This window comes from Micropterus dolomieu, linkage group LG10 (genome assembly GCF_021292245.1).
Source record: "Micropterus dolomieu isolate WLL.071019.BEF.003 ecotype Adirondacks linkage group LG10, ASM2129224v1, whole genome shotgun sequence".
Lineage (NCBI taxonomy): Eukaryota > Metazoa > Chordata > Actinopteri > Centrarchiformes > Centrarchidae > Micropterus > Micropterus dolomieu.
In genome coordinates this window covers 24,650,963-24,675,135 of record NC_060159.1, presented here as the reverse complement: position 1 = coordinate 24,675,135, position 24,173 = coordinate 24,650,963, and the positions used below count along the sequence as shown (strand labels likewise).

General features: G+C 39.8%; 2 protein-coding genes and 1 long non-coding RNA gene across 6 annotated transcripts in view; 1 reads left to right on the top strand and 2 right to left on the bottom strand.

The window, feature by feature from the left end:
- vash2 (vasohibin 2) overlaps positions 1 to 9,744 on the top strand; it is a 30,655-nt gene extending 20,911 nt beyond the window's left edge. For 2 of the 3 annotated variants that reach the window (XM_046061589.1, XM_046061588.1), the window contains exon 9: positions 3,635 to 9,744. In XM_046061589.1, coding sequence (XP_045917545.1) covers positions 3,635 to 3,704 — 70 coding nt within the window. In that variant the 3' untranslated portion in view covers positions 3,705 to 9,744. The remainder of the gene's footprint in view (positions 1 to 3,634) is intronic. The other variant, XR_006826925.1, reaches the window with a different exon arrangement.
- On the bottom strand, positions 1,830 to 4,146 carry LOC123978392. Its single transcript, XR_006826940.1, has 2 exons — positions 3,612 to 4,146; positions 1,830 to 2,874 (listed from the first exon to the last, which is right to left on the bottom strand). It is a non-coding gene; the product is annotated as an uncharacterized LOC123978392 (long non-coding RNA).
- A 5,432-nt stretch (positions 9,745 to 15,176) lies between the features above and the next one.
- Positions 15,177 to 23,377, bottom strand: angel2 (angel homolog 2 (Drosophila)). Of its 2 annotated transcripts, none has more exons than XM_046061567.1 (9): positions 23,219 to 23,377; positions 20,982 to 21,958; positions 20,230 to 20,450; positions 19,838 to 19,907; positions 19,169 to 19,599; positions 18,925 to 19,060; positions 18,172 to 18,247; positions 17,641 to 17,771; positions 15,177 to 17,275 (listed from the first exon to the last, which is right to left on the bottom strand). In XM_046061567.1, exons 1-9 carry the CDS (start codon positions 23,266 to 23,268, stop codon positions 17,112 to 17,114), a joined length of 2,256 nt encoding a protein of 751 aa, XP_045917523.1. In that variant the 5' UTR covers positions 23,269 to 23,377; the 3' UTR covers positions 15,177 to 17,111. The 2 variants fall into 2 exon arrangements, with proteins under 2 accessions (XP_045917523.1, XP_045917524.1); XM_046061568.1 differs by having other exon boundaries at positions 18,172 to 18,244.
- Positions 23,378 to 24,173: the final 796 nt, after the last annotated feature.

Here is a 24,173-nt window from a genome sequence, read left to right as displayed (position 1 = left end):
GTGTGTGTGTGTGTGTGTGTGTGTGTGTGTGTGTGTGTCTTTGCTGCTGACAGCTCAGCATTATCACCAGGCAGACAAGTCCTTGTTCTGATCACTAGGCGTTGCCACTGGGGTCTGCACTAATCCACATATAAAAACAGAGAGAACATTAAACCAAACTCCATACAGAAGTTACATACAGCCCTGCAGTTATGAAGTAGAACAGAGTTTTTAAATAAGTTTTACTCTTTATTTTATCTGGCTACATTCCTAGACAATGAAAAGGACGTTTTCACACACTTTTTTTCTAAATTGTTGTCTTTAGTTTGAAGAAGTGTCAATACAAATCATGTATAATGTAATTAATTGTAATATATCTTGCAAAAAGACTGTTGAATGAGAAAGTGTGTTAAAACTCTCATGTGAAACCCGGAGGGATGAAATTCTTTCAGGGTTAGTAGCTCTTAAAAACAGGGTGACTCACCACTCAGATTCAGTGGCAGGGAAACCTTGACACACACACACACACACACCTGCAGAATGCTGAGTGTGTTTGTGTGTGCTGTCAGCTGTGTGGTGGGATGTAACACAATATGAACTGGACAACAGCTGCAGCTCAGCCGTACTGTAGGGTCACCACACACACACAAATGCTGCACCAGAATTAGTCACGTTCCCGGTGCTGTCATTTGACGTGACACCGGGATGACCTTTCTTATGAGAAGTTCCAGCAGACTTGTCTAATTATGTCTAATTAATCAGACGTGCGTGTGTGTGTGTGTGTGTGTGTGTGTGTGTGTGTGTGTGTAAAAAAGACAAAAAATTACACAAAAAGGAGGCTTTTTTAGTCACTTAACATCAAATAATCTCTTCTCTCAAATCATGTAGAACTGAACCAGTTATTAGATCATTTTACACAAATCATAAAACCCCAAATGCAATTCAGCTATTAAAAAATTAAAGCTGTGCATTAGTGTAGTTTATCCTCTACTAGCAATTTTGCTTTTAGCATTAGTTAATATCTAAACTTTGATTGACTGTTAAAGCTTAAAAGTTATATTCCTCATTTGTTTTCTTCCTCTCTGATTGTTATAGGAATATAAATCTGGTAAGATGGTCAATTTGAGAGAGCTGCAATATATCGGCAAAAAAATACTTTGAGAATCTGTTTATTGTTTATTTATCAACCACAAAATGCCCCAAAACAAACATTTCTTACCCTATTTTATATCACTGCAAACTGAATGTTTTTGGGTTTTGGACTGTTGGTCTCTCAGAACAAGACCATTTGAAGGTGTCACACCTTGGACACTTAATCTTCATTGTATTGTTTCAGTGTAGAAGAAAAACAATATAACCAAAAAAGAAAGTGAAATTAGTTAACAGTCGAGTTTAGGAAGGTCATTAATCACCGCGCTCCCTAGTGATGAGGAATGAAAATCTAAAATATTATTGGAGTATCGGGAGAACTGCCTGTCAGGTCTGCACGATACAGTAGCTTTCATCATGATAACTTTTCATATTTTCTAGTTAAAAATAGTGCGGTTGGGTTTTTAACCCGCAAACGACGACATTTGCACATACTACATATCCCATATAAACCGTCTGGCCAATTTGAACTTTTGTAGTTTTTCATGATTGACAGGAGGCTGTATTTCACAGGTTCAAACCCTGCAGCCTACAGCCTTTCATCAGTACACGTTCTCTTGAAGTGCCCTTGAGCCGAACTCTAAACCTTGGATTGCTTGCTTGTGGCTACAGACGCATGATATTCTATGATGTTCAGTGAGGAGGTGAAACCTGTTATTGCATTCTGATTTCTCTTATTAAATATACACTCATCACACAAGTTAGAGAAAGGACTTTATTACTTTGTGAGTTGTAGGATGTTAAAAAGTGTCCTCATTAACATAAATCTGCTTCCTTTCCCTTAAGGGTTCAGTCAGACTCATTGTTATTTTAATCTTTTGTAAAAGTTAATGGTCTCATCAGTTCAGAAAAACTATTCAGGACTGATGAGAACACAGCAGAACAGCACATTACCACTTTAAACCACTTGAATGTGGTACTTTAAAAGCTATTACTGTTATCAACAGAGCACTTACACAGTTAACAACATGTTGCCACTTCAGACAGACCACTCCAACAGAGATAGTTTAATAATCTGCTGCTGGTTTAAACTGCAACACTTCAAGCACTGGGTTACTTTAGCAGCATGGGTAAGACGTTACAGGAGGCGGTTAGCAGCACTGCCTGCTATACACAAACTAATACAACGCAAAGCTAAATTAAGTGAAATAACATTAGACATTGAAATATATTAAAAACAACATTCAAATAGATTTTAAAATAAAATTCTGTGAACATCTTACTTCCTCACTTCCCTCTGGGTAGAGATGGTCAATAACAATAAAAAGCAAAGAAATAGGAGTAGAGAGGGCAAAAAGAAGAACAGTAAAAGATGAGAGTAAAGGATGGTAGAAAATGTGAAAGAAAGACAGGCAGAAAGAAAAGAGGAGAAGAAATGTTAGAAAAAGGTGGAGAGAGGGACGATGCCTGCCAGAGGAAAACAGAGGGATGAGAGGAGGAGAAATAAAAACAGTTCAACAGTTTGACTTTTAACACTTGTCCTTGATATGTCACAGAGAGAGGGCTTGGACGCTTCCTTAAAAGAGAGGATAAAGGGAGGAGAAGAGAGGAGGAGATGATATGAAAAGAGAGGGCAAGAAGAAGAGAAGAAAGAGCACTGAGGATTAAATCTGATGACTTTCTGGCTTATCGAACCTCTTGCTGAGAAATGGCAGACGGCTGAATCTCTCTCATTTTCCATCTGCTTCACATCTTTTACTTTTTTCTCACTTTTTTCTTTCACTTTCAAAGATGCACTGCAGAAATCTGGAGGAAAATAACAGTTTGGAAACAGAAGATTGAAGGTTGAAAATTCTTTAAGGTTGAAATCTTTTGAAAATGGCTATTAATGGACCTTGACTTGAAAGCATTGTGAATGTTTTTAAACCTGCAATTTTTTACACAGCTCTCCTTCTCTTTTAGTGGAATTTTGCTTCTTTTTTTGGTATTACCGTCACTGTTATCAAGTATGGACAGTTTAGCACGCTCTTGGTTTTTCTCCTGCTCGGTCCATTGTCTGCCTTAATCTGTTTCTAATTCTTTAATCCATTTTTTTTTTCAATGAAATGCTTTGTTCCTGGTGCTGATTCTTTCCCCATGTTGGACCACAGCAAAAGAAACAGTCCTAGTGTTTTTGTTATTTTTAGTAGAGCTGGAATGATTAGTTGATAAATTAGTCAATCGACAGAAAAACAATTGTCAGAGGTTTTCCTAATCTTTTAAGTAATTTTTTGACTTCTCAAATGTGAATATTTACTGATTTTCTTAGTCTTATGATAGTAAACGGAACTTTTGAGGTTTTTACATAAATCTGGGCTCTAAGAAACAGTGATGGGCATTATTTTATCAACCAAATGATTAAACTACTAATAGAAGAAAAGACTAATTGATTGTTAGTTTGGACACAGCTGAGGTTTGACCTAGTTTACTTCTACTGTGTAACATTTGGGAAGAAATGTCACAGCACCGTCATAGTGCTTTTAGTACGCACAGTGTGATCTGACCGTTTATCTGCTCTGTCTGTTAGGCCGGCCTCGGTGGAGAGGAAACCTCCGGAGCTCAGCACGCTCAACGACGGCTACCAGATCCGCATCTGATCCCCCTCCTTCATGTCCCGGTCATCCAAGATCCGTCCAGCCTTCTCGGTCACCCTGATCCAACAGTCTCTACCTGCCACCGATGATTTTAAGATGGGAGTCACTGCAGCTGGATCACCTCATCTGGATTTGAGACAGACGAGGTGGATGGCGAACACACAAATATGTTAAAAGTGCTTTTCAGAGCTCGAACAGGAAGAACTTCCTCATACAAAAAGTGACAGTGGGTCTGGTTTTAATACTTCACGGTGGACATTGTTTACCCATTTCGTAGCATTGAATCCAGCCTCATTATCACACACAGCCTGAGAGTGGCTGCTCTTTCTTTTGCACCGACACATTTCAGTCACATAGCTGAAGCGCTTACAGGTGATTTTAATTTATTTTTAGATTTCCCACATTTTTAAAGGCTGAGAGCTATTGTGTCCTGACAGCAGGTGTAACCAAGTATTTCTGTGACCCATCAGTGACCATCTGTCCTTTAGAGAAAGGCTACGACAGGAAGTGAGAGATCTTTGTTGGTACAAATAGATGGAACACTTTCTTCAGTGTAGCCATGGTGGAAGAGTCTCAACAAAAAGATGTTAGCTACTTTCAGCACAAAGAACAACTAAAAACAGATTAATTTGTTGGTGGTTTTGGCATGTCATTGTGTATAATAATCAGTTAACATAATGACACTTCTAAAGCACAATTTCAGCTATAGGAGTGAGGATGACTGTAGGTTTTCATTTTGTTAGCACCTTGGCTTCATGTTCAAGAAAAATATTATTAAAAGAATGTTTAAGGTACATTTTAACTTTTCCAAAACCTTCCCAAGCTGCAGCAGTTCAAACACGATGACTAAATAGATTTCCAAATGCAGATTCTATTGATCAGCGTCTAGAAAAAGGAGAGGACATTCAATATGGTATGCAGGGAAATCAAAGACAGAGTCGATAGAGAGGAAAAAGAAGGATAAAAGGGAACAAGAGAAGGGCTGACGAGGAGTGAGAAAAGAAGTGATGTAGAGAGAGGATTCACTGCAGAACCATCATTAGAGCACTGCGGCAACCCCCCCTTCCTTCTCATTCTCCTCTTCTCTTGCCCTCTGTTGACACATAACTGAATACATTACCACAGCTCTGTTTCCATCCAGGCTGAGAATGAAACTCCTCAGACACAGAAGTGGAATAGAAAGACAATATTTTATGCTATATATGAAGCCAGAAAGGCTGATATTCTATCAAGTTAAAACAGCAAGTCCACATCGTTATTTATTTAACACATTGATTTCTGTTATTTATTGTTTAACTCAAGGGGAAAGCTTCTGTTGATGGATGGAAACTTAGCTGTAGCTTAAGCCTGTATCTTTTTACAGGTAGAATAACTAAAAATGGCTCTACCTGTGTTGTTGCACCTGTTATAAACAATCTATATCCGTGCACAGGAATAATTGGAGGGGTCACTTCTTGATCAATGGGATGAGAACGATTTGTAATACTGGACGCTTTCACCTCACCAGGCCTCCAGAAATCCTTCAAATAAAAATAAAAAATCCGTAAAAAGAAAAATCAGTCTTCAGTTGTCCTCACTGAACCTGTGATGAAGTAGACCGTGGCTCCATTTTTAGGGGTCACAAGGCAAAAAGGCTGGGAACCACTGTTCCAAACCAGTGGGTTTTTTAGGGCTCAAAGAAGTGAAAGTATTCAGTATTACACAAGAAAAGAAGCTAATACTAGACAAATACCAGATACCACATAATTGTGTGTTCCTTTTTCCTTCTCATCTCTTTAATCAGACATATATTGATAGGTCAACATGTTTGGTGAATAAGTGGTGGGTTGAACTTGAAATACTTTGTGTTCTGATTTTCAAAATCCAATTACTAGTCTTTCCAAAAACAAGTCAGCAGAAGGCTAATGGAGTTCCGTGCGTGTTGACCAAACTCGGCTGTAGTCAACCCATGTGTCCACACAGTGATCTAACATACTGTTAGCCAGCTGGCTGATGCATTCACAGCTGGAAAATAAAATCATTCAGATGGTCCAAGTTCAGCTGTAGCCAGTTTGTCCACTCAGACAAACAAGGAGTGAAGGCAGATGTTGTTGGCTGAGTGAACACACTGCAACAAAGGTCTCATTCAGGGCAGATTTATGTGGCAGAGGGATGTAAGACTCCGTGCGCTCTCAGTCGATATTAAAGGCAGTCAAGACAGCGGGCTCAGGGCCCTTAGATGGCTCTAAGATGATTGTTGGGTCACAAAATGACAAAAACAGATAAACCAAACACTGACTCTGGAGAGCCAGCGGAGGTTCTCCGACACGATTCAGTTTGTTGCAACCTGCAACTAAATCTAAATGTTTGTGTCAAAACAGACTTTCAATCAATAACTCATATTCTCAGTTCTTTGCTGGAGGCAAATAAGAGTCAGGAAATCACAAAAGTTCTCGATCAATTGTCTTTTTGCTCTGTGACGCTTTGGTACTAAGTGACCTATGAGAATCCATTCAGTACTATATGCACTGTTTCACGCTCGTACGCGTGATGTATCATGTTTGTTGGATTCGCCTGTTGAGGCCTTCGATGAAGAAGCTGCGAAGCTTGAAATCTCACATCACACACATCCAGTACGACATTCATAGTTGATTTTAACCAGTCTGATACAAATGCTTGAAATGAATATCACATATCGTAGGCAGAGATAAAACAGTGTTCGGTTCTTACTAAACAGTACAGAAACCTGAAATCAGATATTCAACACATGCTGTTACGTCCTGTACTTAGATACAGTAAATACATATGTACATCTAAATGCATCTATGTGTATTCATGTTTGTTACATCCACAGAATGTACTGTAAAGCCTTCAGAATGACAACTATATAAGTCAGCTTTAATAAAGAAAAGATGTGTTCGTAAGTACATCACAGCCCTCCACCCCTGACCACCTCTATTCACAGAATTAAGTCCATAATTTAAAAAAAAGCAACTTTCAAGACTAGCTTTGTAATGGTTTGGCTACTTGATGAACTGTCTGCTTTTAGGATACTGACTTCTATAGTTTTCATCTGGAGGATTAACATGGTGGAAAATTGTGTTTCCCAAAGTCAAGTGCAAAGATCTTTGTTCAGTTAAGCTGCACCGGGGAACTTTAGATTTTTGGTCATATTTAAAGGCACTTTAGTGCCATAGCACTAGTAGCGCTATGGAGCAATGTTTTTAAGAGTTCCTGTTTTGTTAGTATCTCATGCATGCTGTCTAGGATGCTACTTCACCATGCTAGTGGCAGGAATGTGCCAAGAAGTGTGCCAACAAAAGCAAGGAAGACTGCTAGCAAACAAACATGGATGTAAACTAAAGTTCTCCCAAAAATCATCTCAATTAATTTATGAGAAAGGAAATTAATTAGGCCTCAATGATACACAAAATCCATTTTGGTGAGGAATGGTGAAAGTAAACCCTTTTGATGTGAATTGGAACCTGTCTCAGCAGCCACTTTGGGATTTAAACTGATGCAAATGGTGTGTTTTTATTCTTCCTGGTGCAACTTTAACTAAATGATCTTACATACCTTTAAATTTTAAGGAAAAACAAGAGCAGCCTCATTTTACTTTTTGTTGATTTGGTTACATCAATCATCAGCAGGAGGATTCCAGGAGTGTCTGTACAGATTGTTTCTGAATATTGTCATTCGATTGTTTTATCACTTTTCTTTGAATGTTTCACGGCTTCTTCTCGCTCACAGAACAAGTGTGTGTTGTTGCCAACTGAAAACTACATTTTATCCTAGCTTTTTGACTCAACAACAAGCTATGCATACGCTGTGATAGAGAGCAGGTTACGAGGAAAAAATCTAAAATCCTAGTCTTCCACAATTCAAGCGATGGAGGAAGAAGGTGTGCGGCTCGATCTACACACAAAAAAACATCTGCACCGAAATGAATCTTGGTCGTTTAGAATAATTGTACTCGCCAAGTATAACCAGGACCTTCTGGGAGCTTTCTTCACGACATATAAACAGCTTTCCTTCAGCCATTATCACTGATTCAAGGTGCTGTGAGAAAAAGCAGAATATTGTGACATATTTCTGATGTTGCAGTGGACCATAGCACAGCCCAGAGAGGGAGATCAAACCATCACATCTCCAACTCTGGCACAAACCAACCAGCTCAACCTGTTAGTATTTGTATCGAAGGTTAAGTGTTGATAATTTCTAACGGCTTGGTGTTTGTTAGCATACAGAAGAAGCGCAAATGCTGCTTTGCTTTTTGAGTATTTAAAATCCTCTTTCACTCCGTAGTTGTGGACAAAAAGACAAAGACTTAATGCATTTTCATACTGAAGAAGCAACATTGTTCAGGAAAGAATAACGCTTATTTTCTGACTGATGTTCACATATTTTTGGAACAATACAAATGGAGATTCAGATAACAGTTACCAAGGACCTAAAGTTCACATGTTTCTCTTGACGCACAGATGACCATGAACATTTGGATTTAAAGACAAACATCAAAACTGCAGTTCTGGAGATTTTACCCAACAACAGTGAAAAACTACCTGGGCTCAGCAAGGACACTGAGATGTGTTAAGTGAGACCGAGAAAAGACAAACAAACTGATAACTCAATGTAGCAACTGAAATCTGTTTTTATGTCAGTTTGCAATAGAGACATCTGTGCTTAACAAAAAAACTATAAGATAAATTGTCTTGTTAGTTTTATTTTTTTGATTCATTGATTGTACTTGTTTTGTTATAAAAAAAAAAAAAAAGATCACCATGTAGTTGTAGCAGGTGTTTTTGATGGCCTTTGATTCGTTTCCAAAGTGCTGATACCACGTTTCTCAACTCCATCTTTAGTCCTAAACTTGCAGTACTGTTCTAATGTCAGCAATTAATAGCCATGTTTTACCACAAATTTAACAACACAACGGTCTTGAATCTCTGCTTTGGCTTACTGCAGGCAGTGACATCAATAATCAAATTGAATGATAGAATATGAAGTCTGTTACCTGGTCGGATGCTAATCCATTAAATCCAGGTTGCATATGATGATGATTTTTTTTTTTTTTTTGCTGGACAAAAAAAAAAAATTGCTCTACATTTTGTATTCGTGCACTGCGGCTGCTTATTTGAAGTTATTTTATTCCTCCCAAAAGCCGAACCAAATTCCGAGCAACACATCTGGACAGTGTTTGAAATAAAGATGTTTCGTAGACATGAGCTTTCACGTGAAGCTTCCAGTGCCTCAGCAGTATGGGTTCAATCAGATAAGAATATCTTTGTAAAATTTTTCTTTGTGTCTTTGGCGTGTGTTTGGAGGAGTTGCCCATGTGCATTGTGCAAAAAAAGTTACTGATTCTGTCATCACTCTTGTATTTACCAGTGAACAATGTTTGCTAAACATCATCTATTCCCTTTTTGTTTGCCTAACTGGTTTTGTTTTCCTGTTCTGAAAGTCTATGACAGAAACATTTGTTTGGTTGCCCTTCTTCTGTTTGCCTGTTTCTGGAAACATTTTTCTTGTTACGAACATTTAAAAGCGGACAGACCTGCTCTGTGCTGTGAAGAACAAAGGGACAGTCGGCCTTCTATCAAACTGAGTCTGACTGATAAGACGAGCAAAATGCACTGTGCTGTGTGTTCGAATTGAACTCCAAACCACTGTAACAGTATTCAGCCAGCGTCTTAACTGATCAGACAGAGCTCACTGGACTGACTGGAGCCAACAGAGGAAACTCTGAGTGATTTTAATATGTGGAAAGAGCTACACACACACACACACACACACACACACACACACACACACACACACACACACACACACACACACACAATTATTATTTTTACAGAGTGCTGTTGAGTCCGTCCAGGTTCCCTGTGTGAGGATGTGGTGTGGTTTTGTATTCCTGTGGAGATCAATAGTAGGAGATGATGTGACCCCCCCCCCGTCATTATTATTATCGTAACTTTCCTACTGTTCATCAGTGTTCTGACAGCAGCTGTTTTTATCAACAACTGTAGCAGCATGTGTGCTTTTAATAAATTATCTATGTTTTTAACTGTGTGTTCTTTTGCTGTTCATGTTGACGAATAAGAGAGACATTTGATTGATTGATTGACTGATCGGGTGGTTGGTAAATATATGGCATACATTTTTCAAGTACGTAGGTTCATACTGGAACTCATCTATTTTCGTACTTCACTATATTTATCTGATTTCTGCAGCTACTTGTTACTTTGCAGACAGTTTATAATGCACTAATTAAAATGAGCCAGTTGTACATCAGAGCCTGACCATTAAATTGACAGGATCAATATAATTGGCTGATTTGAGCTCATCATAAATTAAGAAGTTGTTTAACTGTTCATGTTCAATTGTTTTTTTCTGTACAGTACACAGCTCTAAAAACAGAGTTAAGGGATCTTTATCTAAAATGTTAATATTTTGTGATAATTTAAAAAATTAAAACCAATGTAAGCTGATATCCTTTTTTTTTAAATATACATGGGCCTCAAAAATCCAGTATTTAGGCTCCATATGAAGAACATCAACAATAAACACTTACAGGCAATAATAATGCACTCAATAATTCACTAAAATAAATCTATAAAGTTTGAATTTGTACATTGTGATAATGCTACGTCTACTTGTTAGAATTTGTTTAATTATTACAGTGTAATATTAGCTGAAGGAGCTGACTGAGTGATGAGCTGATGGATTGATTTTTAGTCATCTTTCCTGAGGAAAAACATCTCAAACACAACTTTACAAAATCCCTCCACTATCACCAGCACACAGCTCAGGATCTACATGATGCACACTACAGAAGACGATTCAGCTGAAAACTTAGATGAGACAGTTAAACATAAAAGATGCAAGGAGAGTAAAGCAATACCGTGTATGATACGGCTAAACAAAATAAGGAATTACACCGGAGTGTCAACAAAGTGTCCAAAATCATAGGCAACCCACTCCCCTCAGTTGATTCCCTGTATACTCATCGGACTGTAGAACGAAGATCATCTCCGACCCATCACATCCAGCTCATCACATGTCCTTCACTCAGGGAGACACTACAGGTCACTTTCCACCAAGACCAAACGCTTCACAAACAGCTTGTTCCCCACAGCCATCAGGACTCCTCCCTCTAGTCACCTCCTCACACACCACTGGCATGGCCAGTCACCGAATGTGTTCCTGTATTGTTATGCGCAGTCTCTACTATTGTCCATTTGTTGTATGTAGGCTATTATATGTATGTGATTCAGAGTTTAACATACTGTACCCGTCTCTGTTGTGTGGCTCATAAAACAATCTAACCTAAGGTTGCCAGTTCAAAAGCTCCCAAACTAATTGGCAGACAAACACTCCACTTGGCAAGGCACTCTGCACTGTAAATCTGCTCAGTGGTCCACAACAAAAGACCGAGGCTCTTATGATCAGAGCTGTGGTGTGAATGTGAATAAAAGCATGGATTTTGGATGGATGTTGCTGAGCAAACCAGCAAACACAATGAACTTCAAGAACAGAAGACGACGCAGAAGAGAAACACGAGGAAGCTGCAGTGAAAACTATGATTTGAATAATGTTATTCCTCTTTGGATGACAGTCCTTTACACACTCACACTACACGACAGCCAGCCTGGCTTCTGATAAAATAATCTACTTACGTGCCACTGCAGATATGTGTGTGTGTGTGTGTGTGTTTTAGACTAGCACATGGAGGCAGTAGATTTATAGAAATAATCCTTCATTTCTCATCTATGCAGCAGTTTAGGGATTGAAACTCGCCTCACTCTGTGTGCCTATTTCTGTCAATGGGTTATGATGATGTAAGAGTGTGTGTGTGCGTGTGCGCGTGCACAGAGTTGATTCCCACCTCCCTCTGTATTGTGATGATCAAGCTATGGACGGAGCTGTCAAGGTGAAAAAGCCACCAGAGCTTTTCAAAACAACAAGATGATTCAGTCTCCTATTTGGTTTCACATTTTGATTTAAATGATTTGTCCTTCAAGCGGCGCCAATTATAATTTCCATCAAATCATATCTACAGGGGGGTTAATAAACATAAAAACTAACTTCCCACCTCATGCTGTGTTTTAGAGCAGAAAAGTTGAGTTTTCATTTGCTGACAATCCTCCCTCAGGGCACCTGCTCACATATAAAAAAAAAAGCATTTTAGAAAAGAGAAAGAAAAGATTTAAAAACACGTTGTTTTCAAAACCAGAAAAGAAAATCACGAAGACGTCATTCCACACTAAAGAGTGATGTTACAGTGTCCTGGAGTACACCTGTACATCATTGCTCAAACCACCAGAGGTCAGAAAAAAACAAGACTGAGAAGTTTCTATGGATGTTATTTGGTGCAGTGAAATCTTGTCACTGAAGATCGACTCCTCCACTGTTAATCCATGTGGTTAACCATATTTATTATCAGCTCCTTTAGTTCATCTGCCCTCACTGTTTTATGCATTTATAACCGCTTATCCATGCAGGGTTGGGGGCGGATGAGAGACAAACAACCATACAAACACACACTATCACACCTAAGGGCAATTTAGAGTCACTGATTAACCTTCCTGCAGGTCTTTGGACGGTGGAAGGAAGCCGGACAGAACCCACGCAGACACGAGCAGAACACGCAAACCCCACACAGAAAGGCGACCAGGTTCCCTCACTGGTTAACACAAAGTCCACTGCTGCCATCTAGTGCTCAACAACTAAACAGCAACAAGGAGTTCTTTCCTGGTGGTTTCCATCTGCCACAGGAGGCTGCAGCTAACAAATCTGTTGAGCTCAAACCTCTGATGACTTTCTGCAGTATACAGGTGAAACTCGAAAAATTATCATATCGTGCAAAAGTTAATTTATTTCAGTAATTCAACTTAAAAGGTGAAACTAATATATTATATAGACTCATTACATGCAAAGTGAGATATTTCAAGCCTTTGATATAATTTCGATGATTATTGCGTACAGCTTATGAAAACCCCAAATTCAAAATCTCAGAAAATTAGAATATTGAAATCAATAAAAAAAAATAATAAAAAAAAAATAAAAATAAGCATTTTAAATACAGAAATGTCAGCCCTCTGAAAAGTATAATCATGCATATGTACTCAGTACTTGGTTTGGACCCATTTTGCATGAATTACTGCCTCAATGCGGCGTGGCATGGATGCTATCAGCCTGTGGTACTGCTGAGGTGTTATGGAAGACCAGGATGCTTCAGTAGCGGCCTTCAGCTCTTCTGCATTGTTCGGTCTCATGTCTTTCATCTTTCTCTTGGCAATGCCCCATAGATTCTCTACGGGGTTCAGGTCAGCCGAGTTTGCTGGCCAATCAAGCACAGTAATCCCATGGTCATTGAACCAGGTTTTGGTACTTTTGGCAGTGTGGGCAGGTGCCAAGTCCTGCTGGAAAATGAAGTCAGCATCTCCATAAAGCTCGTCTGCTGAAGGAAGCATAAAGTGCTCTAAAATGTCCTGGTAGACGGCTGCGCTGACTCTGGACTTAATAAAGCACAGTGTACCAACACCAGCAGATGACATGGCTCCCCAAACCAACACAGACTGTGGAAACTTCACGCTGGACTTCAAGCATCTTGGATTGTGTGCCTCTCCGTTCTTCCTCCAGACTCTGGGACCTTGGCTTCCAAATGAGATGCAAAATTTGCTCTCATCAGAAAAGAGGACTTTGGACCACTGAGAAACAGACCAGTTCTTTTTTTCTTTAGCCCAGGTAAGACGCTTCTGACGTTGAATGTTGTTCAGGAGCGGCTTGACAAGAGGAATACGACATTTGAAGCCCATGTCCAGGTCCCGTCTGTGTGTGGTGGCTCTTGATGCAGTAACTCCAGCCTCAGTCCACTCCTTGTGAAGCTCTCCTGCACATTTGAATGGCCTTTTCCTGACAATCCCCTCCAGGCTACGGTCATCCCTGCTGTTTGTGCACCTTTTTCTTCCACACTTTTCTCTTCCACTTAACTTTCTACTAATGTGCCTTGATACAGCACTTTGAGAACATCCAACTTCTTTTGCAGTTACCTTTTGAGGCTTTCCCTCCTTGTGGAGGGTGTCAATGATGGTTTTCTGCACAACTGTCAGGTCAGCAGTCCTCCCCATGATTGTGAATTCCACTGAACCAGACTGAGAGACCAATTAAAGGCTCAGGAACCCTTTGCAGGTGTTTCGGATTAATTAGCTGATTAGATTGTGACACTCTGAGCCTACAATACTGAACCTTTTCACAATATTCTAATTTTCTGAGATTTTGAATTTGGGGTTTTCATAAGCTGTATGCAATAATCATCGAAATTATATCAAATAAAGGCTTGAAATATCTCACTTTGCATGTAATGAGTCTATATAATATATTAGTTTCACCTTTTAAGTTGAATTATTATTATTAAAAATGAACTTTTGCATGATATGCTAATTTAAGTAAGTGTCTTTTTGTCACTGTGTATCAGGGCATTTTTACTTTACAAATCAGATATAAAACCTTCCCTTAAAATCATTGATGTTTATAATTGCCCAAATGCCCATCAGTCTGGACTATATGAAAAACCTGATCAAACTTGTGTTGTTAGTGTTGTATTAGTATCTCTGTCACTTTCCGGATTAGGGAGGGGAAGTGTCTAAATACTCTAATAGTAATACATGTAAATACTAGGTGTATTTGTCCCCTATTGTCTGTTTTATTCTTAATGTTTTCTTTAAATATTTGCCTCAATGTGCACAAAGTGCAGGGAAATATGACACAAAGTTCCCAGTCAATGTTATTCCCTGTGAATGGGGATGACTGCAACAATAGGTACTGGAATCTGGCCCTGATTGATACTGCTACTGTATAAGAACAGACATATGGGAGTCCTTGAAGCCTGTTGAGCAGAGCGTCTTGCTGCAGTGCGGAGTGATGCACAGAATACCAAGAGGTCTGAATCCTGAGTACACAGTGTTTCTGAGGGGAGCCGAGGTAAATGGTGCAACCATCTGTCACCAGCACACACACACACACGCTAAAGAGGCTTAAGATGTGGAACCGGTTTCACTGAGATTATGTGGAAATGGAGACAAATGGGGGAAAACAAAATCCTGTCGGTCCTATGAGAAAACAACAGAAAATACAGCCACTAGCAACTAAACACAAAAAACAGCAGTGTCCCATTATGCATGAATATGAGAAAAACTACTCTGTCCCCTCAGACTGAAGAGGACAAAACAGCTGACTCCCTCAATGGATGGAAACAAAATATCGGTCTGCTGGTTTTAACAGCTATCTCAGCTATGACAAACGAACAGGGGAAACTTGCCAAATGCCACTATAAATGAGAACAACAGCCCTCTTTCTTCAGAAACAAACATGGGAAAAAGTCTAACATGTTCTACAGTAAATGCACACAGTCCAAACTCCTTTAAAGTCGCTGTATTCCTTTAAGCAGTACGTGTGTTCCAGTGATGATGAAATTAAACCAACAGCAGTCACATGTAAACATGTAAACACACAACCTTTATTTACACACTGTAAACTGTCCAAAAATCTCTTTCCAAAATGTTAGAAAAATATATCCACTTGTTATTTGCTGATTATGTTAAATTATAGAAAAAAAGTTAAATTCTGACTCCAGTACCGTTTACACTTGATGGCTGACAAAACAAAACCTTTTACAGGTGTTTTATTGTGTTTTATTATACAACATTCAGTTCTTATGATAAATTGACAAATTTGATCAGGAATCATTTCTTACTGTACAGTGTTTTAATTTTAGGTGGACATACTGGTTTTTGGCACAGTGGATAATATAAAAAGAAACAATTTCCACGGTAATGATAGAGGGGCAGGTTTAAAACTGGTGCATGAAAATTGAATGAAAAGAGCTTCCACACCTCAAACTGACAAATTTAATTACAAAGCCATTTTAACATTTGTCTCTTGTCTAAAGCTTTAAAACATGCTACACTCTGTATTTTTCATCACCAAATACTTCATGGTAACCTACTGGCACCCTTTGAAAATGTTATTTCTTTTTTGAAAGCCACATTTGTTGAATAATGCACGTTGATGCTGAACAATTAATCAAAATCTTATGGCTTACTGCAATTTTCAAATCGCAGGAGGTGCAATATTCGTTTAAAGTGATTTGTGTGACAAAATACCATTAAATTAAATGTTGTCATGCTGCAGAGATCTCAGGGCGTACATCATATTCTAGAGATTTAAGAAAACATCTTCGTTTGGTATAGATCCCTGCAAAAATCACACCTAATTAATTTTTACGTGTTTTTCAATGAAAATGAGAACAATGATGTAAAAAATGATCATTCCCCCTAATATTGCAAATCATACCGCAATGCAGTTTCAGTCAAAATAATCGCAATTAGATCTTTTTCAAAATCGTTCAGCCCTATGCTGCACTACTGACCAGTTGCTCCAGACAGGAGCTAAATATCTTAACTGTACTTCAACAGTAACCGTCTGTAAATAGCTGGGGGTGGTGTTGGTTGCTTTGCCCCTCTATCATGGCCAGAGTTATCAAATGGTTTTCCTCATCAGCAGCACTTTAACTTGAAAAGTGATAATGTACACGCCTTAAAAAATAGGAATAAAATCTGTCCCTTCCTGCAAACAAGATAAAAAAAAAAAAACTGTGATATTCTCTACAGCATGGGAACAATTAAACATCAAATTAAATGTTGGTGTACAACTGATGTACATATATACAGGTGAAAAAAATTGCTTAGTTGCTCCCGAGAACTGCATGAACAGGGATAAAACCATCCTGATGATTGTTTGATACCCTGTCAATGATCGATTTTTAGTGACAATGATACGAAGAACAAAATCTGTTCTTTCAGTTTCTAACTTGATAAACAGGGACTCTGCATGTGAAATGTCCTTCTGCCTTAAAGATGATCTGAAAATTAGACACCCAATTATGTAAAGACTAAATTTTTTTTTTAAAAACTAAAAATTTCTAAAAGTTTCAACAAAACTAAAGCTCAAGTACTAAAAAACATTCAGCCACCAGTCTGATCTGAGCATTCAGAAAACATTTGGATGCTGCATTAAATCTTTTATATTTTGCACTTTAGCAACAGGATTCCTGCAGTTTTTAGAAGTCACATAACATTACACCCACACATGTGATTGTTTAAGTGTAAAGAGTAGAGCATGTTTCTCCTTGGATGTCACAATTTTACCAGCCAGCTGAGTTTGAGGAAAAATGTTCTTTACGACAGTTTGCTTCCTGCAGAGAAACCAAAAAATGAGTGCCTGTGCTTCTCAGTGCAAACTGACTTTAATCCTTTCATTCAGTCCAGTCTTGAACGTAAGAGTAATTTTTCTGTGTTTCATCAACATCTTAAACTCATCCATCTTCCCTGAGCTGCACTGTCAGTTTTCTGGTCGTCCAACGACGCCGTGTCAGCGCCGGAGGCGGAATCGAGCAAGAAGAGGAAGGTGATCAGACGAGTGATACTGACTGGGCAGACCGTTGACTTCCTCCAGCTCCGACTGGCCGACCAATGACAGCCTGCCCAGCAGCTGGAGGCCCCGCTCACCAGGAAGTGAAGGAGGTGTGATGGGTTCTTCCCAAGTAGAACAAAGTGCAAGGAGAGAGGAGGAAACAGAGATGGTAGCGTGACAAGTTAAAAGAAAATAGAGGAAAAGTTGTCAAGAAGACAGAAAGAAAGAGAGAAGAGTAAATTGCTAAATTTGATCAAAAACTGAGCTACTTCTTTAAGTCAGCATAATGATTCTTAATCTTGTCCTTGTTTACTGAGTTTTGATCAAATAACTATTGATTTAAATACGTTATTTAGTAAGACTTCTGTTAAAATGTTGAAGTAGCTTTAATTGGAGATATTTTAAAAGTGATTTCAGTGGTGTGTGTGTGTGTGTGTGTGTGTGTGTGTGTGTGTGTGTGTGTGTGTGTGTGTGTGTGTGTCAGTACCGGGGCTGTACAGGATGTAATCCACGGTCATGGCTGTGCGCGAGTGACAGGTGGTGATCTCAGGTCTCCCATCAGGCATCAGGCGGTGCTGGTAGGACGAGTGCAGCTTCAGGCTGTGCTCGATCCTCGCGCTAAAGAAACACGCACACAGGGTTAGAGTGTGTGTGTTGGTAAAGACCGCAGACTCTGCTTTACACTTGGACTTGGAGAAATAAAACATGTGGATTACATTTATTTCATACTATCAAATCAAAATGAACAGAAATGTCAGAATTTAAAGTATTGACGCTTTAGGCTCAAACTCATTTTGCTGATATAAAAGTGAGCATGAAATAAGCATTAAATGCTTATTTTGGATTTCATTCAGGAGTTAGTAATTTGTTGTTTTTTGCAACATTTTAAAACATCAGCAAAAACTGCTGTGATGCTGTGTGTGCACTCAGATGAATGGGGTCGAAAACCTTGAGAGAGGAATGAAGGGAGGAAGGAAAGAAAAAACAAGAGTAGACAAGAGAGAGGGAGAGATTTTACCTGTTAAAAGCAGCAGCAGCAGCAGCTTTAGTGGCAAGATCTTCTACAGTCAGATTAGAGATCGCTCCTTCTACTGCTGAGAGAGAGAGAGAGAGAGAGAGAGAGAGAGAGAGAGAGAGAGAGAGAGAGAGAGAGAGAGAGAGAGAGAGAGAGAGAGAGAGAGAGAGAGATGAGGTTCAGCTGACAAACTAAACAATAAACTAAACAGGATTTACACTAAGCTTCCAACCTAATCTGAGTTAAATCACAACAACATTAATCTAAGTAGCACTTGGAGAACTGATACCACTCTATCTTTGGGAAGCCAAGAAATAGTCCACAACATAACCAATAGTCCATAATGTCCTGTTTTTAAAGCTTTAGGAAGGCAGACTTTATTACCTGCTCTCGGTAGCTTCATATTTACTTTACAGTCCTAAGTGGTATCAATCTCCTCATATAACTATCTGCAAGGAAAGCTACAACTGCCTAAAGTAAATGACTTGCAACAAATATTCATTTATCTAGGACTAAATAAAATCGAACAAGAGCAATAAAATATTAGCCCGAGCTAAAGAAATCTGATGCTAAAGTAGAATAAAAAAACTGTTACTAAAATTAAACTACTAAATAACTTAAGACTAAACAAGGCTTAAATGAACAACTACACTAAATTTTTTTCACTGTGTTTAGATAAATGTGCCTAAACAAGTGTTGGGCTGTGAGCTGGGTCTTAAAACAGACTGAAGCGTACAGTTAGTTCAGTTCGTGTACCTGTGGGGCTGCTGGGGGAGGACTCAGCAGAGGATTTGTTCCTGTACTGACACTGATGGTTGATTCCCAGACTGTGAGACCAGATTGGAGACGTGAGGAGACGCTGACCTCTGGGGATGTTTTCCTGTCCCGACACCTGCACACACACGCGTAAAGTAAGCTGTTACAGAAATGTTATTAACGTTTTACGATTAATTGATTAATCAGTTCATTCTTTCAGCACTACTGTGTGTGTGCGTCTCACCATGCCGATCTGCAGTCCTCGGTACTCCAGGCGGCCTGTGGTCAGAAAGCTGTACAGCGGACTCCAGGGGGTGGAGTTAAAGTCCCCACACAGCACAACCGGATTGGTCGACCCGTCCGGGAGGCAGGACAGCTTCCTGATCTCAGCCAATAGGATCGCCAGCTGGGCCAGCTTAATGTCACCACGGCGAGGGTTGTAGAGGAGGTGAGTGTTGGCGACGCAGATGAAGGTGGAGGGATCTGACTGGCCCACGGTGTCGTTAGGTTGCAGCAGCACAACCAGTCCCACGTTATCCCGGTCGAGGAGGGCGTCACCGGGGCGGAAAAACTCAACGGGATTGAAGGAAAGGAGCGACAGGCGGGAGGTTTTAAAGATAACAGCACAACCGTCTGGTTTACTTCCTGTTCGCTTCTTGTACTCACACTGGTAACCTGGCACACACACACACACACACAAATATATTAATGAATAATAAGAGGAGAAAACACAGATATATACACAAGAACACAAACAAGCACATGCATAAAGTTTGTCTTTTCACAATAAAAGCAAATTAACTGTAAAAAGCACAAACATGAAAATGCATTTGTCTAGTTTAAATAGTTTCCATCATATTGATGGTCACTCACAAGGAGGACACACACACACACACACACACACACACACTACCTAGTGCCTGTAGAGCAGGTTTGATCTGGTTTTCATAGTGGTCCTCCTGGACTTCTTGAAGACACAGGATCTAGAAAAAGAGATTTCCCATCGTTAATATTATTTATTTAGCTGTATATGGTCAAAAGTATGTAGACACCCCTGCCCACATAGGTCTGTGTACTTAATGCTACAGTATCCAATGATTTTAGTATTGTATGCTCCCAGCTTTTTGGTTTATGTTGTTCACACAGCAGCATATTAATCCCCTGGTTTTACATTGAAGCAACGCAGGCTTTTGGCTATTCAGTGTTTATCCTTTTAAATCCTGTATCTTACTGCTACGTTCAACTAGGACAGCCGTCTTACCCTCACAGGGATCATTAAAGTTTCTTGTGATCTAATCCACTCACATCAGCGCTGTGGTGCTGGATCTCAGCAAGCAGGTTGGGCAGCCGGTGGTTCCAGGGCAGGACGCCGGGGTTACAGTGTCGGTACAGGTAGGCGTTGTCCTGCAGCAGCTCCTGAGACAGGATGTTGTAGGACATCACTGAGAAGTCAAACGCTGTGCTGTCCCCTGGTGGTTGGACATCAGTACTGCAGGTAGGTGAAAACTCCCAGTGTCTCTGAAGAGCTGAGGGGAGAGAGGCAAGGAAGGCGGAGAGAGGAAAGATTAATAGAAGAATTTATAAGTTAGATGTCAGGAAGCTCCAAACTCAGAAAACTCAGGAGGGTTCATATACTAGCACATCCAATCGAGCACATAGCAATAACAAAAAATATACATGCCACATTCCTGGTTTGATAGTCACAGTGAATCCAAAATCAGTAACTTTAAAACTAGTGAACAGTCACGGTCAAATGCTCCTACATTTTGGTTGTTTCTTTACCCAACCAGACAGTTTTAGATGGTAACAAGACAAGTTTACTTCACAGGAGAAGAAAACAAGCAAACATGGATGATGAACAAATTTATCATTGAAAAGGATACCTATTTTAAAAAGTTTCAAACCTTTGTAATTTTTTTCCTACAATAACATTAATTGGAACTCACGACTGCTTGGAAGGTGAAACTAAAAACAAACAAACTAGAACTTATAGTACAGTATAATACAGTTTTATGACTTAAATAATGCAAAACCTCCTTGGAGAAGAGTGAACTTACACTTCACTGGTTTAAAGTCTTCCTGTTGTTTGACACCTGGCCAGGTCCCGGGTGGAGGAGGCTGTCTGTTGGCGCCGGCTACCTGCCACGGGTTTGGTGGGGTGGTGGTGGTGCAAGGCTGGGAAAGAAGCCCCGTCCACTGGCCTCCATCACTACTTCTGTCCCTTGACTCTGGTCCTTTTGTCCTCCTCTCACACCCTCCCTGCTCCTCTGTACCCCTCTCTTTGAACCAGGGGTTGGGTTTGTGCATGTGAACTGTATCCTGTTCAGGTTTTGACCTGGGGATTTGAGTCCTAGACCTTTCCGGCTGTGAATCTTTATGCCCTCCTTGCTGATGTGCGCTCCTCCCTCGATTTGGGGTTTCATTTCGACCGGCGCTGTCTTGTCGCTGTCTGTCTTTATCCCCAGTTCGAGTCCTTTCTGCATGTTTATCTCTGCTGTTTTCCCTACTGACAGCTTTTCCAGCTCCATTCATCCCTCGGTTTCGACTTCCATCTTTGAAGTGGTGGTTTGGTCGAGGACGGCTGTCTGCGCTGGAATCCAGGCGATGGTGCTCCCTCTTGGAGCCTCCATCCTTGGCCTTGCCTCCTGTCGCCCCTGCTGCTGCTCCTCCTCTGTGTCCTTCCCTTTCTTCGACGCCCCTCCTCTCCTCAGTACTCTTCCTCCGTTTGTGAGGAGGCTCTCTGTCTGGCCGCTCCATCATGGGACCGGCAGAGGTGTGGAGCGAACGGGAACTACCGCCAAAGTAAAACGTCCTACCAGAGTAGACCTGATGGGCTGCTAGGTAGGAGCGGGGGAGTCGGGGAGGCCAGGGCGGAAATCCCTGCACCGACCAACATGGACGGGGAGCTGGGATGTAACGGGGGAGGTAGGAGGAAGCACTGCTGCTCCTGAAGCCGGCCCTGCAGAGAGCGGGACGGCTGCGGGGAAGGAAGGAGGAGCCGGAGGAGGTCAGTTGGCGGAGGAACATGGGGCAGCTGGAGGTGGTAAAGGGAGATATTAGAAAAAACATGTAGAGCAGAAACAATTAGTTGATCAGTGTTATAGTTGTGGATCAACAGAAAATCAAGCAGCAATTACTTTGATAACTGATGAATAATTAAAATAAACTCTCGAGCAAAAATGCCACAAATATTCTGTGGTACTAACTTCTTAATTGTGATATGTGATAGGAAACTGAACATCTTTGTGTTTGGGCTGCTGCCGTTTACTTTCTCAATTATTAAATATCAATTTTAACTATAAAAAAAACGTGTGAAAAAATGTGTCAACAGCCCAAAACCCAAAGATTCTGTTTACTATCATGGAAAATGAAGGAAAACAGCAAATTACTCAAACAATCACATATTGTCATAATAGTTAACAATCAATTTTCTGTTTATTAACTAATCGATTAATTGACTAATCGTTTCAGCTCCAGTTCGTTGGACAAAATCAGCGTTTGAAAGACTTCATGTTGCCTTTTGTAAAATTGTGAAATATTCTGATTTCTAACATTTTATAGACCACAAAAAATTAATTAATTGTTAATTAATCAAGCAGCCGTATCCATGTGAAACAGGCGGGAAGTAGATCAGAGGGAAGTCGACCAGATGCAAGAATAATTAGAGAAGAAAGTGACGCAAAGTTTATTACAAACATTCAGGGCTGCAGTTAATGATTTATTATGATATTAAAGTTAACCTTCCATTTATTGTTTAACTAATCATTTGTTTATTCAATGAATAGTGAAAGATGAACATCACAAGTTATGAGAGAACACACCACAAAGATATTTACCATAATTTAAAACAGAGGAAAGCAGCAAATCCTCATATTTAAGAGGTTTTTACGTTGACTGACTACTGTCAACAGATAAATTGACTAATCGTATCAGCCCTAGAAAATATAGAAACATCCAGTGGAGAGAAAACATGTTTGTATTATTGTATGAACGTTTTGCTTATTGTCAGCTCTCCACAACTTAAAAGTAAAAGCAGCCCAAAGCAGCTAAATTAGCTGCTAACAAGCTAAGTTCACCTAAAAAGTCTTCAGAGAACTTTTACAAATACTTGTGAATGTTTATACAAAAATACTCTAACACTCACAGAACAAATAACAAGATAATGTCACGTTATAAGTGTTGCTGTGACTTTTAAAAGCTGCAGTCAGTTAGCAAACGTTAGCTGTTTTTAGCCGAAATGAACATGAAACCACTCAATTGTTCTTATTTTGTAGCCCAGCTCACGTTAACTTACTTCCCTCCGGAGGTGGACGAGACATCGTTTAGGTTTCCGCTTGGGTGCATCTACAAAAATCACTGGCATCAAGCATTATATTTGTTTTAATCCGGTTTTGGTTTTTATTGAATCCATAAAACCGACTTCAACATAAGACGTCACCGCTGACGTGTCAACTAAGCGTCGCGGAAACCTGTGCTGCCTTCAGGTACTCCAGCTAAACTCGTATTTCTCAGCTAATACAGTCCAGTGCAACGCTAATGTTTTTTTTCCCCTTATTGTGAAGCCTAATAGAAAGATTTTTCTTTTCGGGATCTGCTATTTCGACCATTTTAAAGTATTTTTTAAATTTTATTTAAAATATTTTTTACTCCAAATTTAGCGCGTAATTAACATGGCGGTGGCGATGGAGCAGTGGATAATACGCATGCCTTTGGTGTGAGAGACTCGGCTTTAATTCCCCGCAGGGACATCCACCAATGTGTCTCTGAGCACGACACTTCAGAGGCGCGCGACCTCTGACATGTAAAACAATTGTAAGTCGCTTTGGATAAAAGCGTCAGCTAAATGAAGAAAAGTGTTATTTAGTATTACAACATCAACAATCAATTAAATCTATAGTTCGACTTTTAGTTTCTGCTAGATCTGCTATTTCGACCATTTTAAAGTCAGAGAGAGTCGGAGAGTCTGTCTGTCAGCATCCTGAGCATCGGCTTTGATTGACGATGATCATTTCAATTTCCCCTGAAACATTTTGCCTAATACATCATTTCCAGTGTTCAAAACCATATTCTGGTTTATTCAATAATTAATTCACAATCGGAATATCAATAAATAAAAAGGCAGACAATGAATAAATAATAGAAAAGCTAGTGTGCCAGTCTGAGCAGGACACATATTGTAGGTCCTTCTTCTTGTGTTTGTTAAACAGGTAGCCTAACAGCCACAGAGAGAAGATGTGAGCCTTAGCATT

What these genes read in the sequence shown, in the direction of transcription:
- angel2 (XM_046061567.1), bottom strand. Translation starts at nt 23,268, where the DNA reads ATGCACCCAAGCGGAAACCTAAACGATGTCTCGTCCACCTCCGGAGGG. An exon ending in TCGTCCACCTCCGGAGGGAA is followed by an intron (nt 21,959 to 23,218) that starts GTAAGTTAACGT and finishes TACCACCTCCAG; the next exon opens with CTGCCCCATGTTCCTCCGCC. An exon ending in GAGGACTGCAGATCGGCATG is followed by an intron (nt 19,061 to 19,168) that starts GTGAGACGCACA and finishes GTGTGTGTGCAG; the next exon opens with GTGTCGGGACAGGAAAACAT.